This window comes from Podarcis cretensis (genome assembly GCF_951804945.1).
Source record: "Podarcis cretensis genome assembly, chromosome: 17".
NCBI classification, from domain to species: Eukaryota; Metazoa; Chordata; class Lepidosauria; order Squamata; family Lacertidae; genus Podarcis; species Podarcis cretensis.
The window spans coordinates 32,999,349-33,011,547 of NC_137187.1; the positions used below are offsets into that span (position 1 = coordinate 32,999,349).

General features: G+C 48.6%; 1 protein-coding gene across 4 annotated transcripts in view; it reads right to left on the reverse strand.

The window, feature by feature from the left end:
- DOCK6 (dedicator of cytokinesis 6) overlaps window positions 1–12,199 on the reverse strand; it is a 105,544-nt gene that overhangs the window by 43,405 nt on the left and 49,940 nt on the right. For 2 of the 4 annotated variants that reach the window (XM_079959066.1, XM_079959069.1), the window contains exons 21-24: window positions 11,461–11,619; window positions 7,427–7,602; window positions 4,463–4,567; window positions 1,549–1,638 (exon numbers count right to left, since the gene is read on the reverse strand). In XM_079959066.1, coding sequence (XP_079815192.1) covers window positions 1,549–1,638; window positions 4,463–4,567; window positions 7,427–7,602; window positions 11,461–11,619 — 530 coding nt within the window. The remainder of the gene's footprint in view (window positions 1–1,548; window positions 1,639–4,462; window positions 4,568–7,426; window positions 7,603–11,460; window positions 11,620–12,199) is intronic. The other 2 variants (XM_079959067.1, XM_079959068.1) reach the window with 2 other exon arrangements.

Consider the following 12,199-nt stretch of genomic DNA (forward strand, 5'->3'; position numbering starts at 1 on the left):
AAACACTCAGCATGCCCCTTGCAGAAATTCAGGTCAACCATTGCAGGATTGAGTACAGAGCCACAGGCTGGTGCTTCTGGAGCTACCAGCTGCTTTCAAACCAGGGAAAGAGAGAGGGAGTAAAAATACAGCCCTCATCTGTACACCCTATCCTTCAACTCAAAACCTGATTGATTGCCTGTCAAAAAAAAGTCACAGATCTTCAGAAGATGCTGTTAGGTTAGAAAAACAATGACTGACAAAGACTAGGAAATGGGCCAGGTTTTGGAATAAAGGCCTAGCCTGAAAAACCACAGATCCCTAATGAGATTTCTGGGGAGTCATTCGTTCCCCAGTCAATTTACACAGATGGATGCTTCTTGGTGTAACTGACACCAACCAACTCATCTCACTTAGATCACTGCCTCATCTGAGTCAGTGGCCAAGGAGTCAGAAGCCTTGTAGCATACATGCTATAAACACAGCCATTTAGCGACTGGTTGTGTTTTCACTCCAGGCTTCCTGCATGCAGAATGGGAATGAGGGGAGCACACACAAAACTGCTCTCGTGTCTAAACAGAGGTATCAGCACCCAACTATCCCTTGTAGTTCTCAAAGCACTATTATCTGGATACAACAGCACAGTCTGGACTCCGGACCAATCTGTATTCAGAACTCGACAACCCAGACCCACTTCCTTCCCCTAGGTTGGGGTTTTTAAAAATCCATATAATGTTAAATATGTTATCAGTGAAATAACAAAAGCTGAAGTAGCCAAGAGTCTCAAGTTGTCCTCCCTCCCAATGAGCTCCAGCCAGGAGCAGCTTCCATCTAGGACTGCCTAAAAGCAAGAAGTCTACATGTTTATTCCTGGCAGACACATTGAATGTCTCCCATAGACGTGGGAGGAAGGTTCAGGTGAGTTGTGTATTATGAATAGAGGACTCAGAGCACCAGCTCTGCGAGAAAAAGCCAAAAAGATGGCAAATAACACTGAAGGAAAGAAAGTAGAAATGGAAGTATGAGAGCAAGCGGAATAGCATTCAGAGGAGGGTGGGATTTTTATCATGACTTAATTGGTTTGGTTCCCAATATCAGCAGGGCCTGAATTTCTTCATGGCAGAAACCAACCACAGATACATGATCTCCACCCAAAGGGCTTACCCAAGGCAATGCCACATTGCAGAGCTGCCTGCACTTCTGTTGCCTATTCAGAGCACATAACATTATTACACATTCACAACAACCAGTGCCATTTGCTTCTAAACCAAATACTTATACTCAGTGCTTTTTTTCTGGGGGGATGCATACCCTAAACATTTTGCGAATCTAAGTTTGGCCTCACTGAGGGGCAGTATTTCAATATGAGTAGGAAAATGAGAGTACCCCTAAACATTTTTTTTAGAAAAAAAGAAAGCACTGCTTATGCTAGATGGATTCGATGCATGTCTACTTGGAAGGAAGTTCCACTTAAATCCATGCAACTTACTCCCAAGGGTGCATAGGATCCTAGTCTTAAGTTTGTCTTCCAGGGCGACATTTCTGGGGTGCTTCCCAGGCTCTCTCTACCTTTTTGGTTGTTGATCTCATCGGGGTGGCCAGAGGAAAAGTGGAGTTCTCAAGATAGGAGGAGATACGATTAGGTGCTCGCTCCGCAGCCTGTGAGATGAGCAGAAGCAAGAGAGAAAAGAAGAGGACACAGTGGTGGTGAAGAGGTATTACTCAGGATGGAAGGAGGAGCGAGGTGATGGTTTGCAGGAACAGTGCCCGGCTTCCTTAATGAGAGGAAGGAGCTCAGAATTTGAAAGCAAACCACAATTTGGAAGGAAGCAGGAGTCTATAATGGATTTGCAAGGTCACCAAACTCAGGGCTGCTCAACCTAGACCAGATAGGCCAAACCAATGCTTATATGCAACTCAGTTAACAAACAGGACTACGTCCCACACACAAGGGGGGAGCACATTCAAGAAGAGTAATAAACACCAAGTGTAATCAACCTGTTGCCCTGGCAGGATGAGTACTTGTTGTACACAGGAAGAGCAGGAGGGTCCGTGGGGTGCTTTTAGGTAAAGACCCAGGCCTCCACTCCTGCCTGCCTCTCTAGTGGTGCACTGCTATCCAGTTCAGTAGATTAGAAGGCAAACATACAGCAGAGGTATGGAGAGTGCTTGCTTATAGCCATAGGATGCGCTCTCATCATAGCAGCTTTTTTTTTTTTTTAAGCAAGTGTAACTATCAGCAGTTAGGCAAGACCAGTACCTGCAGTCCACAAAGCTGCCATTAGATGGCACTGTTGCAGAGTGAAAGACAATTGCCCAATTTAGAGAGCTCTGATAAGGAAAATACAGTGATACCTTGGTTTACAAACATAATCTGTTCCGGAGGTCCGGTTGTAAACCAAAACAGGTTGCAACCCAAGGCGTGCTTTCGTCAATGGGGCCTTCCCCCCCAAAAAAAAAAATTGGTTGTAATCCCCCCCAAAAAAGGGACACTCACTTCAGGGTTTGACATGCTTGTAATCCAAAACGGTTGCAAACCAAGGTACTACTGTACCTAACACACCCTGTACTGAGAATGCTACATAAAATCACACGAATTGTGGCTTCTTCCCAAGAATATTCACTGACCACCAAGGGTAGGGTAGGATAGGATAGAATAGGATAGGTGGGGGAGACGCATCTTTCCCATGTAGCAGGAATGTCCAACGTCCAGCGCACATTAACAATTTCACAGAGAAGCATAATACCGGTCATATGTTTGCTGCGCATGGTGAAGGAAGCAGCTGTGCAAGCCAAGAAACTGCCTAATTTCACTGTGCAGGAGGACTTTGGAATGTGGGTATTATATGGTTGCAGAGAGAACCTTGGAAACCTTGAACCTCACATATGCCAGGGAGAAAATAATCCATGCTACTGTTTCCTTAAAACAAAGACACTTAACAAAATTATCTATCACATTTTTGCTACTGACTTTCTTCAGGGATCTCCAGGCAGCATACATGGGGTTAACCCCTATTCATTCTCATGCATCATCCTGCGGCACGTTAGGTTGTGAGGTGGAGACTGGTTCAAGGATATCCTGGAAACTTTATAATTGCTGACAGGGTGTTTTTTTAACTGAAATCCCCTTAGTCCAACTTCCACAATCTCTGCACTTCACCACAACGGCTCCTCCCACTCCCCCTTCCCCACTGCGCTTTGAAGTGTGGCCCCTGGCAAGCAGCAGTTCCTGCGTCAATAGTTTAGTCGCTGCTTTGGCCCAAATTAGACCTGCAAACCAAGCCAGTCGCTCCTCTGCATGCGCGATCCACCTGCCGTCTCCCCCTGCCCCTTCTGCCTTCCAGGCAGGGTTACCAAGTGCCAAGTGCAAAGAATCCTGCCAACTGTGATCCATCGTGGAAGGGAAACCGAAGCCTGAAGAGAATGCAGGTGGCATTTATAAAATAATCCATAAAGGAGATTTCATGACAGCCCTAACCCAGGAAGAAGCAGAGGAGGTGAGGTGCTGCCCAGGCTCCTAACTGCACCCTGGGTGTCAGACAGCATTATGTCTGCGCTGCTTTCAAATGCTCTTCCAAACTGCTTTCAGCGAGCACAAAAGGGTCAGTTGCGTGAGGAAAATAAATAAAACCTTGCACAGACCTTTGCAAACAAACCCCTCCCCTGACATTACCAAACCTCAGATGACGGAAGGCTACCGATATCAAAACTATGCTTTCCGTGTGAGGCAGTGCAACCTCATAATGCTGCGACTACACCTCTAAAACCTAAGGCTGCCTTGGGCTCTTTTGGGAGGAAGGGTGGAATATAAACAGAATAAATAACAATTAATATTAATAACAATCAGCGCTTTGGAGTAGAAAATGAAGTGCCAGTACTCCTATTTCGATCACAGTGTCATGGGAACCAGCACAAAATGGCTGCCATGGGGACTGAGAGCTGGAGGTGGGTTTTGTCACAAAAAGGCACAAATAATACAGTCAAACCTCGGTCATCAAACATAATCCGTTCCGGAAGCCCATTTGGCTTCCAAATGTTCAACAACCGAGGCGTGGCTTCTGATTGGCTGCAAGAGCTTCCTGAACTCAAGCAGAAGCCGTGGCGGATGTTCGACTTCCGAAAAACGTTCGAAAACCGGAACATTTACTTCCATGTTTTCGGCATTCGGGAGCCGAAATGTTCCAAAACAGAGGCGTTCGGAAACCGAGGTTTGACTGTAATGCCATTCTTTTGGAGTGGCAAAGGAGAAGCAGATGAAATTTCAAAGGTCAGTCCAAGAAGGCAGCTTTCATTTTCATTTTTTCATGAAAAACATGTCCCCTGATGCCTGTTGTGGGGCTCAACAGCCCCCCCAACTCGAGCCTTCTGGGAAAACATTACTCTTTACCCCAATGCAGGCATTAATGGCAGGCATACTCTGGTGAGCAAGTCAAGGAGAGGAGCAAGGGGTCGGAGCACCAGGGAGAGGGGAGGGGAAAGGCACCTGCTTCAGATCCATGCTGGAGTTCGGATGATTCCTACGAAGCACAGACTTTGGGCCTCCGGGGGCATATGCTGAGTTGACCCAGGAGTGAGAGCGGTCAATCCCCTAGGTAGCGTGCAAGAGAAGAGCAGGAAAGGAAAAACAATCAGAACCAAGAAACCAAGGGTAAAGAACCACAACCATTGCTGCTGTGATCGCAGAGAAGGAGAAGGAGCCTTAGTTAAACCAGGGCCTGCAATTGCCATGCAAGTGACCAAAAGGAACACACACAAAGCATCATAATGCATTAGAAGCCCAGGTTTTCCATTGCCACAAAGACCATTGATTTGGGGAGTTGTGTGCCATACGTTTTATGGTCACAGAATGCACCTGAGTGGGGCACCAGTTTGTAGGGAAGACAGGGAAGCAGGACAAATAATAGGGGAGGACATGGCATGAATCACCTGTAAGGGTCTATTCCTGGGGTTCCCAACATGCAGCACATGCCCCACAGGGCGGCAATTTGATTTTAAGGGGGTCAATTTGAAAATGAGTTATTAACAGTGTTTTTTGCATTTCTTATGGTTCTAGGGGCCTCATATACAGTATATAAATATATATTGTGACATACACATTTTTAAAATTAAAATAAAATTATATGTTGGGGGGGCATCAGGATTTTAGAGATGCTTAGGTGGGGCATGGCCCAAAAAAGGTTGATAACCACTGATCTATACTGTCTCCCACTCTGCCTTCCTCCAATTATGAACAGCAAGCATGCACGTGGAGGGGGTGATTCTGATCAGAACGACAGCAGAAGCAAAGGGCTAAAGACCACCACTCACCCAGCCACCCACCCACCTCATGCCATGGTCCCGATCCAGTTTGACCTCCTCACCCCAACACTGGCTGTACTTTCCTTTGTAAAAAACTTGCATACCAGGGCTAACCAAGTAACAAAACACCACACATAATCTGTCCCTTGAAAAAGCTTAATGGCAGTGATCACCCTCCAAGGTTTCAAAACAGCGAAAGTATTATTTCAGGCAATTGTTTTTCCAAAACAAAGAATTAGGATTAGTGGCAGGGTGGTACAAGTTGGTGCTGGGCCCAGAAGGGTGGCACTTGGGCACTCATGGCAAAGCTCACTGCTGCAATGACTACTGGGGTCCTATTTATGTGATTATTAAAATGCCAGATGTATACAGATAGTTTTTGACCAGTGGGAAACCTCTGGCCCTGTTAGGATATAGTTCCATTCCACCTTAAAAGGGTCAGTCATGATTGTTGTGTATCACATGCCTGTTTACTCCCAGCACTGTCTGCTGGGAACTTCCGTTTGTATATAGCTTTTGTATTCCAGCTGTTTTCCTGGACACGGAGGCAAGCAGTCATGTTTTTCCTTTGTTCTGAACTACGTTGAATAAAGCTGTAAATATGCTCTCTCTCTGTCTGCATCTTTCGTTGTGGAGACTCTGCTGAAAGGGTGTGCACAGGTCTTGGAATGTCTCTGAGGCTTGTGTCGCTAACTGACTGATGCTGTTCCACAGGAGACTGGTGATCGTCCGGAGACAACTGGGGGCCTGCCTGATGCCTCTGTCTCCCTGGCAGTATCCCAACCGGGCCTCCCCACTTGGCCCACGAGGCTGTTTCAGTCAAACCGCCTTCACCTGCCCTACATCTCATGTCACCTCCACCTGAAGTCATAAACGACATCTGGCCTGAGGCAGACTAAGATGGAGTTTGCAAGCACCCACAAAGTCCTGCGCCTGCAAACCACATTTAATTACTGGGGCTTGCAAATAAATGTGCCTTTGCCTACGTGGTTTGATTTCAAACCACGTAGACAAAAAAGGAAGAAAGGGGGTCACTTGACATCACTGTGCCATCCGGTGACTGACACATAAGCTGCCCCACCCCTCTATCAAACCTGCTCCATGGAGGGTGGGGGAGATAAGGCTCTGATCCAAGGGATGGATCCAGTTTCACATCCTTGTGGTATATGATGCTCGGACAACTTTGGAACTCCCTCCCTGAAGAAGCTAGACTGGCTTCTGCCTTGTCCTTCTGCCAACATGTAAAGACTTTCTTATTCCAAGAGGCTTTTGGGAACTGACTGCTTTTGATGAAAGGGCCGGTGCTGTGGTGTTTTTATTGCAACTCTCTGTATGATCTTTTATACCTATATATAGTTTTAATTCTATCATTTTTGTAATGATTGGGCTTTTTCTTCTTCTATGTTTTTAGCTGTTCCTATTCTATCTGTAGGGGACGCAGGTGGCGCTGTGGGTTAAAGCCTCAGCGCCTAGGGCTTGCCGATCGAAAGGTCGGCGGTTCGAATCCCTGCGGCGGGGTGCGCTCCCGCTGCTCGGTCCCAGCGCCTGCCAACCTAGCAGTTCGAAAGCACCTCCGGGTGCAAGTAGATAAATAGGGACCGCTTACCAGCGGGAAGGTAAACGGCGTTTCCATGTGCGGCTCTGGCTCTGGCTCTGGCCAGAGCAGCGATGTCACGCTGGCCACGTGACCCGGAAGTGTCTCCGGACAGCGCTGGCCCCTGGCCTCTTAAGTGAGATGGGCGCACAACCCCAGAGTCTGTCAAGACTGGCCCGTACGGGCAGGGGTACCTTTACCTTTACTTATTCTATCTGTATCCTGCCAACCTAGCAGTTCGAAAGCACGTCAAAGTGCAAGTAGATAAATAGGTACTGCTCCGGCGGGAAGGGATATGGCATTTCCGTGCGCTGCTCTGGTTCGCCAGAAGCGGCTTAGTCATGCTGGCCACATGACCCAGAAGCTGTACGCTGGCTCCCTCGGCCAATAAAGCGAGATGAGCGCCACAACCCCAGAGCCATCTGTGGCTGGACCTAACGGCCAGGGGTCCCTTTACCTTTACCTTTATTCTATCTGTAAGTCACCTTGAGCCCCCATCAGGGGAAAAGGTTAAGTATAAATAAATTAACAACAAGAACCCTCAGCAGCGCTTACCTTGCTGCCAACAATCTTCTGAACCTCTTCATCTGGGGAGTTTGGTGTGGTGGTCAGGTCAGGGTTGCTGTTGCTGATGCTTTTGGAGCGAGAGAGATTAAGGCTGACAGGGCGCCCAGTTGTGCGGGACAAGGTGGCGTACTGGATGGGGCCACTGTGGGGTGGCATTCCAGTCTCTGTAAAACACAAACACACACAAACCACTAGGTTAAGTCAAAGGACAGACGGGCATATTGGGGTGGGAAGAATGCTATTGAGGGATGATGCCTCCAGCAGTCACGAATAGGCCATCGCTTCCCATGGCCATGAGAAGACAATACGCTGCCACTGTGTCCCAATTTACCCTCCATTATTTTATCCTTGGATGCCTCCTCCCTGCACCAGAATGGAGCATCTCAAGTGAAGAGTCCTTCTGGCTCAGCCAGAGGGCGTGATCTGGCTGGGACACACTTCTGAGCTCCAGAATTGCTTCCCCCGTAGGATCTGGGATACCTTCTTTTCAATCCTTGTTTTTCCTCCATGTTCCGTTGGCATGGCCATGTTTTGTTGTTGGGTTTTATTAGTTGGTGCATCTTCTTAAGCTGTAGTACTTTCTGTCCTCAACCCCCTAATATCCCTATGGAAGTTTAAGGCTCTACAAGTCCTGTCTTTCCTGGTGGGTACAGTCAGTTGTCCATAAATCAGGCATAGGCAAACTCCAGCCCTCCAGATGTTTTGGAACTACAATTCCCATCATCCCTAGCTAATAGGACCAGTGGTCAGGGATCATGGGAATTGAAGTCTCAAAACATCTGGAGGGCTGGAGTTTGCCTATGCCTGCCATAAATTGATATCCTCTCTCCAGCGGAGCAGAAGAAACCTTCACAGTTAAGTCAATACTCTGTATTTCGGCGAGTCCTAATAACCTTTTCCACCCTTTTATGGGGTACATCATCATCCACATTTCTGAGTCGCTTTCCTCAAAAACGAGGACGATACTGCCTCTCTGCATACCAGAGACCACTGAAGAGCAAGTAGCTGTGTTTAGGCCACTCCTTTTTCTGTAGGGCCAAGAGTCTGGTTTCCCATCCCCACTGCCTCGTTCCTGGCACAGAGCTGCCACTGAACACCAAAGGCAGAATGTGGAAGAGGCACTGCTAGGGTGAAAATATGCAGGGAGTGTCTACACTGAGAAGAAACTCCAAGGGTTTGATGAAAGAAGCTCAGAACAGCAGTGGCTGCCCAGCTCCCTTGCTGTTTGGTGCCAGATCTAATCTGCGCTTTTAACTGCCAGGCATGGTGCCAAGAGAAGGGGAAAACAGAAATCCCCAACCCTTGCAGCTAGAAAAGTTAGAGGATGAGGAAGTCTTGAGATTTTTCTATTTTTGTCCCCCAAGAGACTTTTGATAGTACTGCAGTCCATGGAGGAAAACGACGAATGATCCCTCTCCCCTGGCCCCTTGGGAGTCTGGGTTTTCCAATACTGGGTGGAAGGAGCCAGCTCATAACTGGATGCTGTCTCCCTTCTGAGTGAGGAACATGCACAAGGGAGAATCTCAGTCCACTCCAATGATGACAGAATTGAGATTAAGGAGGATGTGTTCACCACCCGTAACAGTGTGTTGGCTGAACAGGAAGGGCTGCTAACTGGGAAGAGGTACTGCCTTCAGTGCTCCGTGCAATGGCCTTCACATGTATGGCCATGGATGTGGGGAAGGACCAAAGTCTCTCTTCTCCTCATCAGTGCAAGCCTGTTTCAAAGCAAGTTGACTTTCCTTCACCAATTTCAGTATGTGCCGCGTCTTTCCCACCATCTCCTGCAAACCGCAACAAATAATCTCCCCTTATGCATCTCACTAAGAGTGTTACTATGACGTCATTTCACTATCAGAACTTCTTGATGGTGGCTGGGGATGGAAGGGAAGGGATTGGTCCTCTTTTTCAAAGTGGGGGTGCTCTAAAAACCTCCTCCATCATATACATACATTCACTACCACCAATAAAGCTCATTCCTCTCACCCCACCCCTGTCAAGAATACAAGGAGAATGAAGATCTCATGATACTGTCAATATTGGCCTAGAGCACGGGGGGGGGGGGGGAGAGAGTACCATATTTCACTGCATAATGGTCACATTTTTAATGCTGATTTTTCTTTTCAAAAAAGCAGGGTGCAACTATTATGTGGTGGCGGCCATTACGCAGTGAGAGGCGGTAAATGCATAGCTTAGCTTAGGTCTCTAACCCAATCCTGCAAGCCCCACAGAGAGAAGCAGGAGGCTAGCTGCACAGGCCCTGTCTCAGGCAGTTACCGGGCACTGGGCACATCCACAGGTCCCAGCTGCCTGCCTCCAGGCAGGACCTTGCCGCTGTCGCATTTCTCCTCCATCGCTGGCTCTCGAGCCAGGCCTCCTCGGTTGCCACCGCCTTTGCTCCCCGTGTGAAACTGCCTCATCCTCCACAGGCTGAGGGCTGACTTGGCCAACAGGCAAGTCCCGCAGGCAAGCCTGGGCCCGCAGCGGAACACGAAGAGGGTGGGAAACAACTGTGCTAAGAGCTATTCCATTTACAAAAGCGGGCAAAACAAAACACTTCAGAGCAAAACAAAATGTCTGACTGACACCCCTGTGACTATTATGCAGGGAATGCTCTGGAGACTGATTTTAGGATCCGAAAAAGGGGTGTGTGTGTGACTATTACATGGGCATGGGGAAAGAGCTGATGTGCATTGAAACTAGTAGGGTTGGAGGTCAACAGTAAGTGGAGCCAATGATGGGTGAAGCCAACTAACTCCAAGTCTCCATCCTGCTCCCTACTGAGCTCTACAAAGGAGGCACTGAAACAAAGGAGGAAGAAGCTGAGAGCCAGCTGGTTGTAAGTTGGGGGTTGGCTGGGGGAAGAAATGAGGGAAGCACCCCATTTGCCCTAATGGACTAGCTTCCAGTAGCCACTAAGCCAGGGGTCGGCAAACTATGGGCCCCGGGCCGGATCAGGCCCATCTGGGTCCTGGATGCGGCCCGCACCGTGAAGCCGGAACCTGCCGCGAAGCCGAACCCCCTGGCAATGTCAATGGGAGGAAGAGGCCGAGCAGCAGCGGCTCTGCCCCTCAAACGCCGTGCCTGGTTTACCTCTGCCAATCAAACACCGCGCCTGGTTTACCTCAGTGGCGTTCGATTGGCAGAGACGTCCCCGCGCCGCGCTGAGGTAAACCAGGTATTTGATTAGCAGAGCCGCCGCTGCTCGGCCTCTTCCTCCCACCGCCGCCACCCTAGTGCTCCTAGTGGGCCAGAGAGCAGAGCGGATGAGTTCACTCTGCCTACCCACGAGAAGCAGCAGCAGCGGCGGTGGTGGTGGTGGCAGCCCCTGGGAAGGTAAGTGCAGCGGCTGGGGCTGAGGAGTGGGGAGTACTTGCCCCCCTCGCCTCTTCTTCCAGCTCCACACCCCCCGGTACCGCTTCTCCAGCCCACCACAAGGTCTGAGGGACAGTGGACCGGCCCACTACTAAAAAAAGTTGCCGACCCCTCCTCGTGTTCCATTTTGGGCTATGCACTTTGTCCCTAAAAGCTACTAGTCTACTGCTATGACTCATCTGCTTCAATTGGCCTCAAATTATTCATAAGTCCCATCTGTCCCACGTATGACCTTTCCTGGGAGGAAACTCGTGGAGCCAAGTTAGGTACCTCCCTGAACATGCCCATCTATCCCTTAGGGGCAGGCAACCTGCTGACTAATTTCATGGAGATAGAGGGAGGAGGAGAATAAGTGGAAGGAAAGAGATGGTAGGCAGAGAAGGAAGGAGCACTGCTCATTTTTGCCTCTCGACTCCAAAACTGCAAACATCTCACAGTGTCTGCTGGGTGCCGATCAAATCAGGCCGCTGTTTTCCTTGAGACAGAAACACACTGCTATCAGCACAAGGAGCTGGGCATCTCTCATAACTCCGGAGCGCCTGGGTTGCAGACCAGGGGAAATGGCACCCAGGGCAACATGAATGACAGCCAGGCACTTGCTCCTATCCCCACCTCGCACACATGGAACTAAACACTCTGTTCTATACCTGGTAAGCCTGGCTCTGCCACAGGCAGACGGAAAACGTAGAAGATGTAAGAGGCCAGCAGATGGTTGTGGCCATGCTGGTCCTGGCTGCTGTCAAGGTTCTTGTGGATCTGGTTCACCATCACAGCAATGGCTTCAAAGGCAGCACGGCCCAGGTTCACTGAGAAAATGGGGAGATGTGTGGACTTGTGTTAATGACCAAAAAGTGGCTCAAAACACCAAACACTGGAACAGAAAGGGCAAGCAAAGGTTAGATGGTTTTCAGCAAACAAGAAGGATGAAAGGCTGCTTGATCTTGGGAATTCATAGCATGTTAGGGCATGCATAAATTTGGAAAAAAGGAGCAACCGCGGGCTTTTTTATTGTCCAGTTTGCAAGGTCTACCACTTGTAGTTCTTCCTCCCCATCTCTAGCTCCTCGAACAACAAATGCACAGGCTGCTGAAAACTAAAAACCAAAAGAAAACACTTCCCTACGTTTAACCTGGGAAGAAGGTTGACCTTGTGCCAAAAATGTAGTGGATGTGTTTCCAAAAAATAATGTTTTCCTTCAGAAATCCTTACATAGAAAGATGCAGCTGTAGCTAGAATTTGGCGCAGAAGAATACAGATACAAATGGGACTTTGGTCTTCTTTATTGCTGCATGCTGTACTTTAGAAGAAGAAAGTCACATCGTAAATCTTTCTTGCTCACTGCTTCCAACACCTGCTTTAAAGCATGATGTGGGGTGGGGTGGGAAA